This window comes from Hippopotamus amphibius, chromosome 11 (genome assembly GCF_030028045.1).
Source record: "Hippopotamus amphibius kiboko isolate mHipAmp2 chromosome 11, mHipAmp2.hap2, whole genome shotgun sequence".
Taxonomy (NCBI): domain Eukaryota; kingdom Metazoa; phylum Chordata; class Mammalia; order Artiodactyla; family Hippopotamidae; genus Hippopotamus; species Hippopotamus amphibius.
In genome coordinates this window covers 64930742-64951310 of record NC_080196.1, presented here as the reverse complement: position 1 = coordinate 64951310, position 20569 = coordinate 64930742, and the positions used below count along the sequence as shown (strand labels likewise).

Below are 20569 nucleotides of genomic sequence, written 5' to 3'. Positions count from 1 at the left end.
TTCTTATTTCTTGCAAATCCTGAAGGCTGATCTGGATGATATAAAGTTCCCTAGAGGTTCTATTTGGTTGCAATATGTGTACGATTTGCTTCTTTGCTCCAGTTCTCAAGCTTCCTCAAAGGAAGACCACTTCCATGTGCTAAGGCTTTTAGCCTTAAAGGGACATAAGTTGCAAAAAAAACTGCAGTTTGTTCAAACCTAGGTTCAATGTTTATAGTATTTCACATCAGAACAAGGTCCTACAGCTTGGTCCAGACAGGCCTCAAACTGTCCTAAATTTACCAAAACCCCAAACTAAGTACCAGCTGAAAGGCTTTTTCGGGCTAGTTATTTCTGAAATTGGATTCCAAATTTCTCTCTTACAGCCAAATTCCATGTTTTACTGAAGAACAACAACCCTGATCCAATTCTACTGGAATAACTGAGAGTTTGATGAACCCCTCTGCCCTTGGGCATCCCAATTATCACATCACCTTTCTTCATTTTGTACATGAAAAGGAAGAAAATGCCCTTGGGGCACTTACCCAAAAACATAGAGACCACCACTCACCCATAGGGTATTACAATCAGCAACTGGACCCTGCAGCATAGGGCTATTCCCCTTGTCTTAGAGCCATTACCACCACTGTTCATCTGGTTAAGACCACCGAGAAAATTGTTGTGGGATTTCTTTTAACCATTTTTGTATGTCATGCATTTTTGTACCATTTGTGCACCGCTTCTGAATTCTCATCACACTCATCATTTCTTATTCAGCCACCTCACCTCCTATGAAGTCCTTTTATTAACTGCTTCTCACGTAACTCTTTTACACTGTAGCAACCTTAACCCTACTACTTGCCTCCCTCTATCACTGACAAAGTTCCTCACAACTGCTTAGCACTGATGAATCACCTCCTGACTCCTTTTGATGACCTACAGGAAACTCCTGTAGCAACCTTTTCACAATGTGCTATCAGGAGATGAAGACCTTATGCATCACACCTTGTAGCCTGGAGATTTCATCTATTGGAAAAAAACACCTCCAGAAGAACTTCTCAAACTCAATAGAGATGTCCCATCAGGTACTTCTAACTAACTCTTGTCCCACCAAACGCCAAGAAATAGATTCTTCGATTCAAATGGCACACCTACAGTAAGCACCAAACCCTGAACGGACCTGCACATCATCTGGAGACATGAAAGTAAAGATTTCCTGGAATTGAAGCAAGTGACATTTGATAAAATAACTTTCTCAAGATATCTAGACCAGGCCTGTTGGAAGATATCCAGACCAAACCAAATCTTATGATGATGACCTAACACTTCAGATGATATCTGATGTCTATGATCTTGATAACATATGGACCTTAGATAAAATGTGCCTGAGTTCTCTCTACTACCACTCTTCATTATTCAAATGTGACTTCAATAGTCTTCTAATCTGTGCACTTTCCCTCTGACATGAAACATTACTCCTAAGAAAGATCCACCCTGAAATTGAGGGACAAAAAGCCACTGAAACTACAAAACCTTGCTCTTGATCAGCGATGCTTTCAGAGAAAGAACTTGCTCAAAAGGGGGAAATGAAAAAAATTAATAAATAGAAACCTCAATTAAATAGAGTTTGGAGACCAGAAGGGGGAACTTTCGTGCCCTGCAATGACAACAGAGCCCAACTGGAAGAAGAAATACTTCACTTCTTTCCTTGGAAGGACTCAGCCAATGAAAAGCCATAGACTCTTTGCTTATTATAACCCTCCCAACTTCCTTTTTCCCCTCTATGAAAACATTCTTCCTCCCTTGCCACTTGGGGACTTGCGTGTGTCTCACCATGACTGCAGACCCCAAACTGCTATTCTCTGCTAATCTGGAAAAAACCCATGTTTGCTGGAGAAATATCTGGCAGTCTATTTGTTTTAGGCCAACACATGTAATCATTCATGAACCAGCAATCACTACCATGAAGAAAATGACAAACCACAAGAGAAATGCTTGAAAACAAAGAACTAAGCCATAAGTAAAGGTAAAATTCCAAATTAATTTGACATCCTTTACTGATCAGATTAGACTCTTCAAAGCAAGCCTGTAACCAAGCCAATTTCCTCTGACTTTCCAGAGGCTCAGGACCTGGCTAAGATTGGACTGGTCTCTGGGGTATGCAAACTTCAGAAAATCAATAAGCTAAATTTCTATCAAGAACTCACTTATATGAAAAATTACTTATGTAAGATAAAGAATCAACAAGTAGAATTTTAACTTAAGAGAAAAGTAAACTTTCAAATAATATGATGCTAAATGCAAGAAGAAAATAATATTCTCCATAAAAGCATATTAAATAAATGCATAACTCAACATCTATTTTCCATACTTATGTTTTATATGTGTCAAGTTGCTATTTCTTCTTCTGCTTTTGGAAATAGAGAATTACTACTTAAAAGTAATTTCAAATGATTAAATATAGACACACGAAGACACATGCACACACAAGCATACATAATATTACAAAAAAAATCTAGTAATCAAAATTTCCTCTAATTCATAGTAACATTCCTTATAATTATTGATTTTCTTTAAATAGCTTATAATACTTTGTTCTTGCAAATTATAATATAATTACTTATAGAGCAACTACAATGAAGAGAAAGCTCTCTAAAAGCTTCACCAGCTTAACCACCTCAACACAGAATAATTAATTCAATAAATTTACCATGAGAATTATTTTTTAATCAGGCATTAGAACAACTTGTTCTAAGGAAGAACAGCAGCACTGTATCATTTGCATGTATTTTAAGTCCATAAGTGTATTCAGCTTAAAAATTGAGAACAATAACAGTGCTAAGAATAGATTCACTTTTGGAAGTAAAAAACTTTATTACACTTATGTAAAAGGAAAATAAATCAACATTCCTGTATCCATTTTGTTTTATGCAAATTTCCTAAACACTTAGAAACAGTTAAAAGAAAACAAATTTGTAGAACAAAAAAATGACTTACACAAGACAACACAACCTCAGTAGAGAATTTGGTGTTCATTCTAAACAAATTTTAATAGCTTTTCTACTTAAAATTCACCAGCATTAAAAATTAACAACTAAATATAATTTCCTGTTAAGTGTACTGTTTTACATCATTTTTATTAAAAACAGGTTTTATTAGATTTTCCAACTAAATTAAATGGCAAATAGTAGTTGTTTTACTGCTGGTTTGTATGCTTTAATAATTTACCTGAAACTATTCTATTCAGTTAAATTAGATGCAATTTTAGTCACAAGCATATTTTTACTAAAATTGTATTCACATGTACACAGAGCAGTAAAAAAGGACTGTGTGTGTTTTCTTAAATTAAACCCAATGTGTGCAATATTAAGATAGATCAGACTATAAAACATAATAGACTAAGAGAGGGGGTGTTTCCAAGAGTAATAAAGAATGCAGTAATTTTCATAATGAAGAAAACAATGTTAACTGAAAACCACAGAAACTTGTACAATCCTCACTTAGAAAGTGACCCAGAAGGTACTACTGACCAAAAACAGCATCTGAGCATGAACTACACCCGCGTGACTCAATTCTGTTGCCATCTTCATATTTCAAAACTGCCAGCTAGAAATGTGAGGTGCATCTTCAAAAGTATAGTCTGAAACACGAGCACCACCCTTTTTCCCACACAACTGCCTTAGTTATCCCATCTCAGGTGGGTCCCCTAAATTTGTATTTTTAAAATAAGTTCCCCAGGTAGGAGTCTATGCTGTCAGCTCAGCATATAATCTAAATAAGGACAGAAGAAAAAGTACAACAGCCACTACAATATCGCTTTACCCACTTATTTACCTCACAACTAAACTGCTATTTTTAAATTTACACCCTTTCATGTTTATACTCAAAACAACAGTATGGTCATCTTATAAGTGTACAAGATACACATGCCTGCTGTACATGTGTGTGCATTATTGTTCTGAAACAATATATTTTGAAATATATGCCAATTTCAAAAATATTTGCTTTCATAATTTTGATGTTCTATTTTATTTTAAGTTATCCTAGAACTTGAACTATTAGGTTGAGTCAATATGGCAAGTTCATACGGTTCAACCTAATAGATCATGTTCATGTCTGGATATTAGAATGCAAAATATTTACCTGTTACTTGGAGATAATGTGGGTTCATTCAATAAAAATGAATACTGTAATAAAGCAACTCATATAAACTTTTTGGTTTCCCAGTGCATATAAAACTTACATTTACACGATACTGTAGTCAATTAAATGTGCAATAGCATTACATCTCAAAAAACAATGTACAGGACTTCCTGGGTGGCGCAGTGGGTAAGAATCTGCCTGCCAATGCAGGGCACACAGGTTCAATCCCTGCCCCAGGAAGATACCACATGCCGTGGAGCAACTAAGCCCATGTGCCACAACTATTGAGCCTGCGCTCTAGAGCCTGTGAGCCACAACTATTGAGCCTATGTGCCGCAACTACTGAAGCGCATGCACCTAGAGCCCATGGTCTGCAACAAGAGAGGCCACCGCAATGAGAAGCCCGTGCTCCACAAGGAAGAGTAGACCCCACTCGCCGCAACTAGAGAAAGCCCGTGTGCAGCAATGAAGACCCAACACAGCCAATAAAATAAATCAATAAATAATAAATTTATAAAAAAAACAATGTACATACCTTAACTTAAAAACAATTCATCACTAAAAAATGTTAACTATCATCTGAGACTTTAGTTAGTCAATCTTTTTGCAATAATAATATCACTGATCAATGAGCTTTTGCATCAAAGATCACTGATCGCAGACCACTATAAAAATACAATAATAAAAAGCTCTGAAATATGTAAGAATTACCAAAATGTGACACAGAGACAAAAGTGAGCAAATTCTTGGGAAAACTGGCACTGATAGACTTGACTTGCTCGACACCAGGTTGCCACAAACCTTCAATTTGTAAAGAACAAAATATCTGCAAAGTGCAATAAACTGAAGAGCAATAAACTGAAGTGTGGCTGTATTTAATCACCTATAATATATTAATAGCTTATATAAATCATTACTTAATTTTCACTAAACTGATATTTATGTAAGAAAATCTACCTGCTCTTAGCAGTGAAGTAAGACATAAAGTTCTTCAAAGTCTATATAATTAAGCATTATTGCAAGACATATATATATACACACACAATATTCTAATATCTGTATGCATATTAGCCACTAAATTCCAATTAATTTGCTTCCTGTTTATCAAAAACAGCCTGGCCAATTGAAGCATATCAAAACATTTCTAGAATACAAATATTATACAGAAAGAGGGAGATTTTCAAAGTCTGGCAAATGAACTATGTATTTCTAAATGATATCATAATTATCAAATACATCTTTGAATGAAAAAGTTGCCTTGAATATATTATTTACAAGCCCGTCATGGTAGAAGTTGAAGTAAATGTCGATGAATGCTTTAAGAGAATTCTTAACTCTCAAGTCTTTCTCCCTCTTTTGTTGTTTCTACACATTACAATACTCTGACACATGGAACATTGTTAATTTTCAATGTATAAACATGTCATTGTTTGCTATATTAATAAAGTACCAAATATTGCAAAAAATATTATGTTAAGAAATATCTCTACATAACTCCATTGAGTCGAGAGACAAGGCAAATTCAACACATTCTCCTAAGGGCAATATATTCTGTAATGTCACCACCAAAATAAAACCAAATGAGAGCCAAAGAGAAATGTATACTTTTTTTTTTCTACTGCAATCCCTTACTTTTAAAGCTGATTTAGCTGATATGCAAAGAGTTGAAGGTTTCAATTTCCTTTTGTATTCCTGTAATCTTTAAAAAATGGCAAAAGGGAAAATAACAATTTGTTGTGACTTAAAAATACAGAAATCCTTTGCTGGTAATGACCTAATATTTTTTCAGTTCCAAAAAAGCACAAATATTCCATTATAAAAATATCAATAGTATACCATATGCTATTAACTCAGAAAAGCAATTAAAATGGTTCTTAGAAAAGTATTTCTCTATCAGAAGTTGAATATTTATTTTGCACTGAATCTTTAAGTTTGTTTCTAAATCTGACACTTTTGCCAGACATCCTTTAATAAAAAACGTAAGATGACAACAGCAAAAAATAAATCAGCTGTTTTTAGAATGTACATATTCAGAATAATTGATTAAGAAAAAAGACTACTATTTTGAGCTAATCCATGTTCCCCAAAATTTCTAAGATTTGAGATTGGAAGACAGAAGCCTTAAGTGACAACATTTCTACTTATAATCCACTGATATGGATGGTAGAACAAGAACACTTACAAATTGATGAACATTTGAGTACAGAGCACCTTTAAGCTTTTTGATCCAGGAATGCTTTTTGGAATTGCATCAACCACTGCCCCCGCAGAGCAGAAGCTCTTTCACAGTAAGCCCCTTATATTCCACTGCAGCTTAAAGGACCTCATACTTTCATGAGTAACTCAAATGATTATACAATCTTTAAATGACTTAAACTAAAGGCATTATTTTAAGACTGCAAAAAATTTTAAATAGCTTAATATATTTTACTCAAAAAATGGTGAAGGTGGTCAAAAGGAACAAACTTTCATTTATAAAATAAATAAATCCTAGGACTGTAATGTACAGCATGGAGTTAATAGTACTGTATTGCATATTTGAAAGTTGCTGAGAGATCTCTTAAAAGTTCTCATTCCAAGAAAAAAAAATTCTAACTATATGTGGTGATGGATGTTAAATAGATTTACTGTGGTGATAATTTCAAACCGTTATATTGTACATCTGAAACTAATATGATGTTTTATGTAAGTTATATCTCAATTTATTAAAATGAGGGTAAAATGTTTCTTATGAAAAGATTCAGAGTTTCTCTTCATTTTTTATCTTTATACTTTCATTGAGTTAGGGGAGCATTATAAATTTAAAATAAGCAAAAGAAGCTGAATATTATACATCAATCTTTGCAATTTTCCTCTACCAAATTCCTCGTTCTGGGTTGTGTCTTCTTCACCTTTACCTAATTATCTAGCCTGGTGGCAAGATATTTTCATTCTTTTCCTCCCTTTCTCCAGTATGCATAATATAGTTATTTTTCCAAAATGATCTATATTTTATATTCTTTCTTTCTTTCCCTTGGTATTAAATAGATTGCAAATCTTTTATAACCACAGTGAGATGGAAACTGAAAAAGTTTTTGTTTTCTATTTTATAGAATTATGTATCCAATAACACATTGTTACACTTACTTGTGTTATAATTAATGGGAAGGATTCCTTAAAAAAATCACAATAAGCTATTTCAATTTGTTTACAATATCTTAAAAGTAACTGCTTAGTGTTAAAGAAAATAGAACACAACTTTAACCTTTAAAAGTTTGCATTGTTCATATTTTATGAATATTAAACTGGAGTTTCAGCTGTTAAAATATGAATCTCTTTTACAGTTTCTCCAAAGACACATCTAATCGAAGGCTGCAGAGAAAGGAATTCAACTGCCGAGTCAAAATAAAATAATGCTCTAGACTACACTGTCCAATAAAGTAGCCACCAGGCACACATGGCTATTGAAATATAAATTAACATTAATTAAAATTAAGTCAAATAAAATTAAAATTAATCTCTCTATGCACTAGTCAGATTTCAAGTACTCAACAGCTGCAATGATTAGTGACTATCGTATTGGACAGTGCAAATATAGAACATTTCCACAATCTCAGAAAGCCCACTGAGCAGTGCTTCCTAGACTTTCCTTCAATTTCCATTAAACTTCTCTCCATTGGCCTTTCAATCTTCATCTTACTGGCTTCTTACCAAGATGGTCCTTCTGTGCCTATACCAGTTGTTCTCAACTTGGGGACTTACAGGATATTTGCAATGTCTGTAGACATTTCTGGTTGTCATGGTTGGGGGGTAGGTAATACTAGCATGTAGTGGGTGGAGGCCAGTGATGCTGCTAAACACCCCAACATGCACAGGAGATCCCTTCAACATCAAAGAAAGATGTGTCAGTAGCGCCCAGCTTGAAAATCCTGGACTAGACTACTCTCGATTGAAGCTGCGTTCGGACTGCCCACCCACAACTGGATATGTTGCATCTGAAGTCTTTACCTACTGACCACTCCTAAAGATTAATGCACATCATCCACAGGAAAGCAAGATACTCCCAGACCCAAGGTAGTCCCTAGTACTCAGAGTCCCCACTGATCTGAGAAAGACACAAACTAAAAGTTTTACTAGTATGAATTCTTATTTTTACAGAGGCAGGACTTTTCCCAAATTGGTTAGATGAACTGTAACCAAAAATAAATGGTGTCATGTATACCTTTATTCCCTTAGATTGTGTGTTAATTGAAGGTATAGGGACGTGTCTTTTTTTGCTGAACATTGTATATACATCTCAGTATTCAAGAAGGTCTAAAAGGAAGGTAATGTTGGATGAGAAAAGGAAGAAACAGACCAGTGTAAATGATATAAAACTATTTTTATAAAACCACGATTACCAAATCTGAGTGTGTACATCTGTGTATGAATATGTGTGTGTATATGTGTGTGTGTGTGTGTGCGTACAGAGGAAAATAAGGAAGGATTGTCTGTCAATATGGGTTACCTATGAGAGTGCCACTGTCAGGGTGAAGGAGAAATTAGCACAAAAAATATGTAAAATTTATGTGACAAATTATGATTATGGTGAAAAGTTAGATTTACAAAATAGAGCATAATCATTTACATAATACAGCACTTAAGAACTATGTCAAATGGAGTAACTGAAAGGAAAATCAAAAGCACAAGAAGATCCATTAATTAATATGGTATTTACATTATAGAAGAGAAACAGCTGAAAAATAAGAAAAATACCATTTCATACACAGATAAATCCTCTGAAGAACGTTAAAATTTAGGTAATAGAGACAAGGATTGAGTCCTGAGCTCAGGAAAGATATCAGGGCTTGGAGAGGTAAATATGGGACTCACCAGGGTACAGATGGTATTGAAAGCCACATGACTTGATGTGATCATCTAGACAGTGAGCACAGAGGAGGAGAGAGCGAAGGGCTGCACCCCAGCACACTCCACCATCTATAGACTAGGATATGGAAAAGGAACACACAAACATGACCAAGAAGGAGGCCCGCCAGGAAGCAAACAGTGTGTTGTCCTTGGATGTTAGTGATGAGGGAGATGAGGACTAAGGTCTCACCAATGAATCAGGCACTGTGCAGACTGCTGGTGAGATCCACAAGAGCAAGTGGAGTGGAGTGGTAAGGATGAAAGCCTACCTGAGATGAGCCAGGAAGAGTAGAGTGAGGAAGTGGATGATGAGACAGGTCTTTCAATGAGCTCTGCTGTATAGCATATTGCGGGGACGGGGCAGGGTAATGGGGCAATGACTGCAAGGGCACAATGGGATCGGTGGAGGCCTCCTAAAGAGGGTATTTATTACATCATATGCGCTTGTTGATTCTGGGGAAAACATATGATGCAGGAGAAAGAAAAGGTAATTGCAAGAGAAAACTCAAGGAGAAATGTGAGGAGACACTGAACATGTAAGGGAAGGGTTAGGCTTAGGTTGGAGAAAGAACAACTAGGTATAAGTCGTTATCCTTGAGACATACATCAGTGTATGATGAGAAAGTGCCTTCTCCTAAGGAGGAAGTAATATTTGACATTATTCCACTGCATTTTATTAAAATTGATATAAATTTATATCACATCAGCTGTCCTCTAGCCAAAGAGTCACAGTAGACAACTTTAATCAAGAAAGCAAAGAATTTGTATCATGAGAGACATCCTCTCATTATTTATGGTCCCCAAAATTAAGGACTAAAAAAGATGATGGTATAAACAGGCAAAATACATGGATAAATATTGATAGAGTGCTATATATATATATAGTTACTAGTTATATACTTATATATAGTTATACAGTTACAGTTGTATAGTTATATATATAATTATATATATAGTTTTATATTTATATGTATGTGTATACATAGTTATTCCAACATCCTGTTGCTACACATTTTCCATTAAAAATCAAAATCAGATCTACTAATATTTTAGAAGAAAAAAAGTAATTTATATCCACACCAGAAGAAGTACATTCTTAGAAATTTCCCAAATAAATATCATTTTTATTGCGACAGCTATTTGACTATGCAGTGAGTAATATATGATTTTTAAAACCACTGATATCAATTTACTGCTTCTTCCTCATAACTCATGCCAATAAGCACACCAAGATCTTTTAGACTCATCTGAAGTGGGAACAAAAGCCCCCTCACCTTTTTAAAGACTTTCTGTATGCTTAAAACTAGGGATTTCTCACTTGACAATATAAGAACACTAACAGCAGCTAGAAATGCAGCAATCTTTTGCAACAAGTTTTTAACAGCAAGTGTCAGAGAAAGCAAGGAAAGATCTTTTTTCGCTATCAACAGATGCAGGCACAAAAATACACAGTCAAAAAGCTCATGTAAACTTGTTAATTACAGGAATCATAAACTAAGAGAACTGGACAATTTCCTTCTATTTGTAACCCTGAATTTTCATCCACAATTACCCAAGTAAGGTAAATTTACTTCCATATATAATTTTATATTTACAAAGACAAAAATCTACAAAGATAGTTTTAAAAGATCTCTGAATATATTAGACTTAAAGTGTTAACTGCTAAGTCTACTTTCTCTACATGTACAGTTTTCTTGACGTTATCTGTTCTATCAAGAACAGTGGGATGGCCCCGGAATCGTCAATGGATCCAGGAATAAGAGATCATGATCTTTCTTTCCTTTACAGCTGAATAAAATAGCTCAAAATCGCAGCAAAAATCTTCTTACCCAGCAAAATCACTATGTTAAAACTATCCTTTTATAGCAATTGTTTTTTGGCTACAACTTTGTCTTTCAGTAAAATTAAAACCTCCAAATTAATCTTTTGACCATTTTTAAACTCTTCATTCAGTCAGGAGAATAACGGCCGAAGAAATCAAAGCTAGAAAACATCACAGAAACCCAAACTCCATTGCCAGAACTCATTTTAAGCTCAGAGAGGAAAATATGGGCAAGCTTGGATTTTATAACTAGTATTTGCAGTTTTAAACCAAGTACTTAAATTTAAAAATAATGAAGTAGTTAATATAACCTGAGTGCACAGAAAAAAAAAGTCTCCATAGAAAAAGATAAAAAATTAACACAAGAAATGGTTGTTGTTTTAATAAATTCTGATCAGGGTTCTTGTTATTATTTTGTTTATTTGTTTGTTTGCTCAATTTGAAAGGCTTACCATCTTGCTGGCCATGTAGAGCCTGGGGACTTTGCATCCTTTCCTCGAGATTGGAGCTAAGGTCAGAATTCACAGCTGACATCCGTGTTGAATCACTCATATCAAATTCATCACTTTCTATTGAACTTTCATCCTGAAAATGGTTTTAAAAATCATTAAGTATCATAAAATATAATACATTCAGATAATGACCATTTTATCTATAGGGTCAATTAAAGTTTAGCCACTAAGTAAGCTTTTACAGAACTCCGTAAAATGTTACACATGAATAGATTCTTGAAATAAGTAAGAAATGTGAAGACTAGTGAAGATTCAATGTGTCTATGTAAAAGATGTAAAACATAAAATAATGTATTTAAGAAGGATATAGTTGTTGAATTATTACTATTACTGAATAGTGAAAGGATGGATTTTTTAAATTTATAAAATACTTCCTAAAAGAGTCAATCACAAAACATAGCATAAAAAGAAATACGTTTTGATTTTTTAAATAAATGACAATAAAATATTACAAGCAAAAACCTGACACTGCAATAAAAATAATTGTAAATAAAATTTTTTCATTGCTAAACAGAATGGAAGCTACTAATAGACAAACATATGTGGCTAGATTCAAAATCTATATTTGTTGGAAAACAAGTTAATCTTAGCACATCCTTTTTTTTCTTACAAGAGAACATACTGACGGCATTGCAACCACAAAAAGTTCTAGGTCAAAGTGTGCAAGATTCATTTACCAAAAGCAGATCAGCAAATGGCTAAACTATCAAAAGGCAAGTTTGCCGAATGGTCATTTTATCAAACTCTGTCAAGTATTAACTTAAACCAAATCTATACTATGTTGCTATAGTCATTTCCTTGAAGCAAACTCCTTTTGGAGAACTGATTTTTGGACAAATGCTGTGCTTATGTAGGCAGTACGTCCTCAGAAACATGTGTAAAATATCATAAATGTTTAATTGAAACCACCAGGCTTAACTTCAATTTGTAAATATTTGATCTGAACATTTAATGTTAATGTAATGATCACCAGTAGCAGCAGTAGCAGTGCTGCTACTTATACTGCAGACACTGTTACTTACGTTTGTTTACTCACTTCATCTTCATCAGAACCTGTGAGTTAGGTACCAGCATTTACCCAGTTTTACAGATTGAGAACTTGAGGCACAGAGCAGTTAAGTAATTTATCACATGGGATTCATTATGATGTCACCCAGGCTTAAAAAAAAGACCTTCTTTGAATAGGAAAAGTTCCCTTGGCTTCATAAATGACATCTTGGTAGCAGCAAAGAAGTTGCTATGGTTAGGGGACAGGAGCATTCTGGCAGACGGGTAATGGGTATTCTGATCCCTAGTTTCAGCCCAGGTGATTTGGGTGTTCTTCCTTTACCAAAGGTGTGATCATGTCTAGGTCTACTGAGCAATACTAGCTCTTCACTAATTCAGCAAGGAAATGCCACCCTGGGAGGCCTCTGGGCAATCAGCCACACAGACTTCTCCCGGCCGCACGCCCTCTCTCTAAATATGTTATGTTTTCTCCAATTCTAAATTCTAAGAAAATCCAAAGCATATGAAATAAATATATATGTTCAAAAGACAAAAAATAATAGAATTCATTGCACACATCCATGTTATCAAGTGTACCACACACATTTACGTACATATATACATACGCACACAAAGCTTGATGATATAGACAGATACCCACTATATACACTCTATATATAGTGTTTGTAATATTATAGTATTTTAAAGCATATTCTCTGGAGCCAGACTGCCTGGATTCTGATTTGTGCTCTGCCACCTAGTAGATGTGTTACCTTAAGCAAGTTACCTAACATTCTGTGCCTCAGTTTCCTCGCCTATAAAACAGGAATAATAATAGTATCAATCTCATAGGGCTGTATAATGATTGAGGGGCTATAATATATTTAAAGTGGTTAAAACAATGTCAGATACATAATAAACACAAAACTTTGATATTGTTATAGAGAATATATAATAAATTCTAGAGTATAGAAGATTCATCTTTATTATATGACATACACAAAAAATAAAGTTAAATATAATGCTAAAGATGATCAATATGTCTTTATAAAGTAGCTGTGGATACTATATGAACATAGTCTTTGTAAAAGCATTTATTATATACAATACAAAGAGCTAACTAGATGTAATCTAGTAAAATATTGTTTCCATGGTATATGTATGTGTGTATATATGCATACACACAACCATTTGAGATACATGTATATACACGTGTGTCTGTGGAAAAAGTATTGTGTGAGGCTATGTGTGTGTATGTTTAAAGAAAAGCTAGACAGAAAGAGTGAGGCTGCAGTCTGTTCCACAGAATGGTTTATATAAACTGTACATAATGGCTAATCAACATAGCTAGTATAACTTAGAGAACTGAAAATTTAATTTGAGTTAATTTCAACTAATTTTTATTAAATTTAAATACCCCTGTACGGCTAGCAGCTACCATGTTGGACAGCGCAGATTCAACAATTCCTCATTGCTGGATACTTCCCACCATCACTATTAGCAACGCAATAAACATCCTAATACACAAACTGTTTTGCACATCAAATTCCTTAGGATAAATTTCTAGTCAAAGCATATGAATAACTTTTTAAAGTTTTAAAATAATTATTGCCAGATTCTTCCCCAGAAAGTCTGTTATGGTTCAAACTGTCATCAACAGTTTATAAGAAGGTCAATTAACCTTTGGATACAGTATTTTGTAATTTTAAAGGAATTCCCATTCCAGGTCTTCTTTAATTCTCTGAATAGCATTTAGTATCATCTTATATACATACTTTCATTATTTCTTCCTTTATTGTCTGTTCCTCCTCTACCGCTAGAAGATAAGCTTAATAAAGGCAAGAATTGTGGCAATTTATTCACTGTTTATCTGCATTACCTACAAGAGTGACAGTTACAGAGAAGGTACTCAATAAATATTGGCTGAAGTAATTGAATAAATTCATTAAAATTTAAATATAATTTATCACAAAGGAATATCTCACTTGATTTCCATTTTAACATGACCTATCTTATTTAACCACCTTCCTATCTTTCAATAATCACAATTTCCAAAATTTTGTAAACAATCTAACTCATCGTTTATCGGAATAGTTTTAAGACAGTGTACACCCAATTTAGCATTTTTGAAATGTAAGGATAAGAGTTATTTTCTTAATTCAACTATCATTTAGAAAGATCTATTTCTCTTATGTGAAACACATGATTTTTTAGAAGCCAAAAGGATTTAGCATATGCAGACTTACTGTTGGCACAAAGTTGATCTTACTCTTTGGCCTAGAAATAAACATATCAATATCTAAATGAGTTTCCTACAAATAATTTGACAGCTCTAACTAGTTTATGGGTTTTTTAAAAAGATTTTCAATTATGTAATGAATCATGGGAACAATATTTTCATTCTCAGGGATGAATAAACAGTAATATTTTCTTAATTGTCTTTCCTGTTCTTGAATGATTTTATTACTAGCTATCCAATCATTTATATACAGCTATCTGATAATATAGAATCTGATACAGCCACTGCACTAATACAGATATTCTTACAGACTGTACTTTTCATAAAGTCTTTTGAGATAAAACAATTTTACAAATATAGTTTTGAGATTAAACCTGCTCACATAAAGAGGAAAACCAAATTTGAGTTTTATGAAACTAAGTTAATAAAGTAATTGTAAAATAATTTAATAATACCTTACTAAATAATGCTACATTTAAAAATAAATATTTAACCATATTTCCTGTTCTAGAGAAATTTCAAAAAGGAGACAATGTATTAGCCTGAGAAACTATTCCTATCTTCCTATATAGATACTCTGAGTGTGTATATTAACTAATGGCTACTGACTAGTTAACAAGGATTTACTAAGCCCATTTTGTTGTAAGTATTTGGGGGAATATACACAGGGTATGCATATAATTTAGTCTCTGCCTTTGAAATACTTTAACCAAACTGGTGAGCTAATTAGTATCCTAGAGAATAATATTTAATAAATACACATTTAGTGTCTAATATACACCAACAAGCACATTGCTAGAATCTTACTGTACAAATTGAATAAAATAATTTGAAACATCAAAACATCTCTAGTTAAGAAGAATCACCACAAATTGTAGAAAATGCAGAGAAGCAGACAGACAAAAACATAAGATAACGGTTAACTGAAAAAACAACTTTAAAATACACACAAGATTTGGATGGTGGGGAAATGATTATATTTGAAATACCTATGAAATTGAACTTTCTGATTTCCAGGTAAAATAGTCTTAGCACTAAAACGTCCCTGGATACACACTTATTTGGAATACTTTCCCCTGAACTTTCTAGCACCTTACCAAGGTTATCTCTACGGTGGGCTAGTAAGGAAAATGAATCTTTCTGGGGAGTGAGCAAATTCCCACGTAGCATTAAGGCAGATGTGGTAACACAGGGTCTCTCTGCTGAGGACTAGAAACTTCTGCCTGTTTCTCCATCTGTGCCGTCCTAGTGACACTCCTTTCATTTAAAAAAAATAAATTACCATCTTCAAAATGCCGTCATGCTTAATACGGTAGTCATGGTTAACAAACTTCATTCTGGCTTATGACGTAAGTGTAGAAATTTCCATTTTACCTCGTCTTGCTGTGAGTTTAGCAGCTGCAGTTTCATGTGCTTCATATAGGCCATGGTAATTGGCATGTTGTAGTCAATCATGCTGGTCACCAAAGTGGGAGGTTTTCCATTATCTGTAATAAAACATTTTAATGGGTAATGAAAGTGATACTGCATTCTACCTGTAATTTCAGAATGATCCAACTTGTTCAAAATGAAATAAGAGTCTAGATACCAAGTGTTTAGGAGACTGGTAGCATCAGAGATGGATCGCAGGAAAAAAAATAACTGGTAAGATTCAATAAAGGTGTTTTGGGACAAATTAGCACTATGGATAAATTGGTTATTTCTAACTACAAGCGGAGCTTGTTAATATCCTGCATAACAATGAGTGAAGCTAATATAGCCATTAAACAAAATTATTGGCATTTTTGTATTTTTCTGCTTTGTTGCACACTTACTTTTTTTTGGGGGGGGGGGGGTTGCCATGCGTATGGCATGTGGGATCTTAGCTCCCTGACGAGGGATCAAACCCATGCCCCCTGTAGTGGAAGCTAGGAGTGTTTTTCTTTTTTTTTCCACTTATCTATTTTATACATATTAGTATATATATGTCAATTCCAATCTCCCAATTCATCCCCACCCCCCCCCACCCCCTGGGAGTGTGGAGTCTTAGCCACTGGACTACTAGGGAAGTCCCCACACTTGCTTTCTACATGGACTACTTGAGCACAAAAGGAAATTTGCTTTTTATTTTTTGCTATTCTACTCATCCTCCAACACATGGGAATAGGCTAGCCTAAATCTCTAAGATAGACTCATATATTAGGAAAATAATCCAAATAATTTTTAATGAAAGCCAAAGCCAACTGTAACTTCTCTGTAAAAATTTTCAGTGAAAGAACCCCATACTCTTCACTACTCTTAGAAATAAGAAATCGGCAGATTTAAAAGAACACAGATGGAACATCAATTTCCTTGCTGAATATATCTAAAACACCATGAAACACACACAATAAATGAAAATTAAAACATTATTATAGGAAAAAACTTATTTGCCACCGTCAAAACTTTCTTCTGAGAAAGGGCACTGAGTTGCTCCACAGTGAATCTTCAACATTCCCTGCCTCCTGCTTGAATAAATGAGACCATTTGACTTGCTGAACTGTTTCAGTCGACCACATTCTTATAAAAATGTGGATATAAATTGCCATTGTGAATAAAATTACTTGAAATCTCACTATTTGACACTGTGGCTACCTTTATGATCTGTTCCATCTGGGTTTAAATGCATTCTTTTCTGGCACTCTGAGCAGCTCATTAGAAATCGTGTCACCGCTTCTCTTGGTAGGAAGGCATAGCTCTCTGAAATCTGAAATGATTCACAAAATAGAGGTGTTATTATATAAGCTGACTGGGCATGATTCAACAGAAGTGATCATTGTATTTCCAAATAAGACGCATTATTCCATAATGGCAGAAAGCACAATGAAAGCATGCACTGCATCCCATGCATCATTTCAAGAAATATCTATCCAGCTTGATTGCATGTTTCTTAATAATTGCTAATAATGCGATGTGGAAGGAAAAAAAAATCAACCACATCTGGATGGAGATCTGTTTATATTTCTGCATTTCTTTTAGGAAAAATAATCACAGTGTACAGATACTCTAGTGAATTTTCCTTATGAAAATTTGCCCATATTGTTTTGGCAATTAAACTTATTGCTAGCACCATTAAAATTTTATCCAATTTTACATATATTTTTAAAAAATTTAGCCCCAAGGAGAAACAATAAACTTGGGATTTTGCAGTAATAAGCATTTCTTCATTATTGCTTTTCAAAATACTTTTAGTAAAAATAAAAAGTAATCCAAACAGAACTCATGTATCTATTTACTGCAGTGAATCATCCCTTCCACAGAAAATGACACACCTGGAATGCATTCTGGCCACCTATTTCATCTGCTATGTCAGTTTTTCATAATTTATGTCCACAATGGTTAACAGTGATGGTCACAGCTAGCTCTCCCAGTGCCCTATACAGAGTTTCTCTTTTCAGAACCATGATCTAGAGTCAAGTTAGAAATCAATATTCTTGTCAGTGATTCTTTAAATATTAACTTTTCAAAAACCAAGGTATTTCTCTCATCAAAGCAAAGATTTCTGAAGTGAATCTGATAGATTGTTAAACATCTCTAAATAAAAGCTGACAGTGCTGCTAAGAAGTGTGACGCAGGGCATTAGTTTTCCAGCATACTAGCACTGACACTGGTCCATGAGACACGAGATAAGCAAGGGGAATAAATGGGTTGTAAATTAGACAGAACTGCCACAGACGATTCCTCAGGCGCATGCAGAGCTGTTACGAACACTGGTGTACTTTAAGTGTGTAGAAAGGAAGGAAAATATGCACCTTGTATATGATTGAGTACAAATCTGCACCAATTCCATTAAGTTAATAGTGATGGGGTCACCTTTTTGCTTATCCATGCTGTAGAAGGAGCACAGCATTGAGGAAACCTCACATACTAAAATCCAAAATTGTAAAGCATATTTTTCCCTGAGTTGCATATGAAAATCAGTTCACATCACTTAGCCTGTCTCTTTGACTCTTGGGAAAAAGAAGCCATAAGAATGTCAAAGAGAAGGAACAACGCTACAAGTAAAACTCTGCCACAGATGACCCACACACAGGTAATTCACGTTCAACTCTACCGGGAGTCCAATACGAAACCCTGATTTTTAATATAACTATCATTTGTAAATCAAGATGCTGTCCAGTTTAAAAAATAAATAAAAATAAATTTATTAAAAAAAAACCCTCCTTGTACTCTACAAGGAAATGTGGGAGAAAAGCAGAGCGACGTGAAAGTATTTCATCAAAATATTTCATATTAGTTATTGAATAAATAAGTACATATATGCAATTTAAATGTTCGTTCATTCTCACTCACTGTCTCTCTCTACACATACACACACACACACACACACACACATACATACACACACACACGCACATACAAATTTGATTCCTATTCATCGATTTCTACAGAGGGAACTAACACTTTAGCCTGATTTTCTTATCTGACTGGAGATCATTTTTTCTGAATCTCTGAAAACCTATTTTACAATAATTCAGAAGTTAAGTCTCTGATGCATGCCTAGTCTGATACTTCATCATTTAACTCACATGGAGTTATAATCCATGGGAACGAGTGGAACTGACTAGTAAGTTTGTTAACAAACAGGATTTGAGAAGAATGCTCCGTTGATTCTCATAGAGGATGTCTATAAGGCTTTTCTCTCCTTAAAAGAGAAACCTTCAATTGAAAAAAATAGCCAACTGGTGGAGTTGAAGGGATGCTGTATTTGCTTCGATGGTCCTGATGCTCTTCACAATCTGCCCTTTTCTCAGTGCTCATAAAGCACTTATGGAGAAATCCCTTCTAGAGAGCTTTATCATTGACCTGACTCAATTGTATTATTTGTCCTAGCACTACTTAGCTCCAAATCAATTTTTTCTTGGAATCTCTAAACATATTTCTTTTATACTTTTACTCTGAAAAACAAGTACCTGTAATGACCACAAATATGTTATATAACTGGATAAATATGTTACGTGTACATGTGTGAAAGAGATAATATGAAGTCCCACCTCGTATCTTAGAAAAGATTTTTTAGTAAGTATTGTACCACGTTGCTCTCTCTGGTGTTATTCTGGGCATGTCACTATATGTTATATAAGTGGACAGAATCACTTATTTGGGGGTACTTCTCTTGGTATTCAGAACCCATTTTATAGGGAGACCTGCTGAGACAGCCCACTCTCCTCAGATCTTTTCTACCCCACCTCGTGTTCACTGGAGCTCAAGGATCTCAGAGTCCTCTTAGGCACAAGGAGAACAGACCCTCAGAACAGGCTCTTCAAGTCTCACACTCATTTCCGCAACAATATTTCTCCTGCCATGGCGGTGAGGAGGGAAAATGATTCCTTTTTCTTTATCTAGACTCTTTCCTCTTCAGATTTTGAAATTAAGGGTCCTAGGCAACCTTAACTGCTGAGGTTCTCAGAACATTTTTAAACAATGAGGAGATGTCCTTTAAAAGTTCTAAGGTTATGGTGCATTTGAATAATTACATTTCACAACTAAAGCCCATAATGAAATACTGTGGTTGGTCCTGTCAATTTCCTTTCAAAACCCCATTCAGCGATTACACGAAAAGCCTACATGAAGACTCTTGAACTTGAGGCCTGAGCTAAATGCTCCAATGGCCCTTGCCCTAATGAAAGGACCTGTTTCTGTGAATGTTTGAAATGCTCTATCAGCTTTAAATAGATGTTCATAAATGGTGAAAAACTCAGGGACATGTTCTTCTAGGCTGTCTATTTAATAAAGTCCTAACATTCTTCATATAATATGTAAAAGAAGGTGCAAATAAAATCTAGAAGGGATAGAAATTGCAAAATATTTTGACTCAGATAGTTGAAATACCACTCTACCAACACTATAATTAATAATATAAACTGCTTTAGTCATTCATAAATGTTCATTTCTTTGACCCAATTTTCAACTCTAATCATGTCTCTGTTTCTAAGACAGAAATCAGACTTTGAATATACAGTACGGAGCATTTCTAGGATA

At 34.4% G+C, this 20569-nt stretch overlaps 1 protein-coding gene across 6 annotated transcripts in view; it reads right to left on the bottom strand.

The window, feature by feature from the left end:
* The window catches only part of NOL4 (nucleolar protein 4), a 400651-nt gene that overhangs the window by 266848 nt on the left and 113234 nt on the right, over positions 1 to 20569 (bottom strand). For 4 of the 6 annotated variants that reach the window (XM_057699284.1, XM_057699287.1, XM_057699286.1 and 1 more), the window contains 3 exons: positions 17183 to 17294; positions 15944 to 16056; positions 11284 to 11416 (listed from right to left, as the gene is read on the bottom strand). In XM_057699284.1, coding sequence (XP_057555267.1) covers positions 11284 to 11416; positions 15944 to 16056; positions 17183 to 17294 — 358 coding nt within the window. Of the gene's footprint in view, positions 1 to 11283; positions 11417 to 15943; positions 16057 to 17182; positions 17295 to 17773; positions 17812 to 18127; positions 18145 to 20569 lie in introns of all 6 variants that reach the window. The other 2 variants (XM_057699285.1, XM_057699288.1) reach the window with 1 other exon arrangement.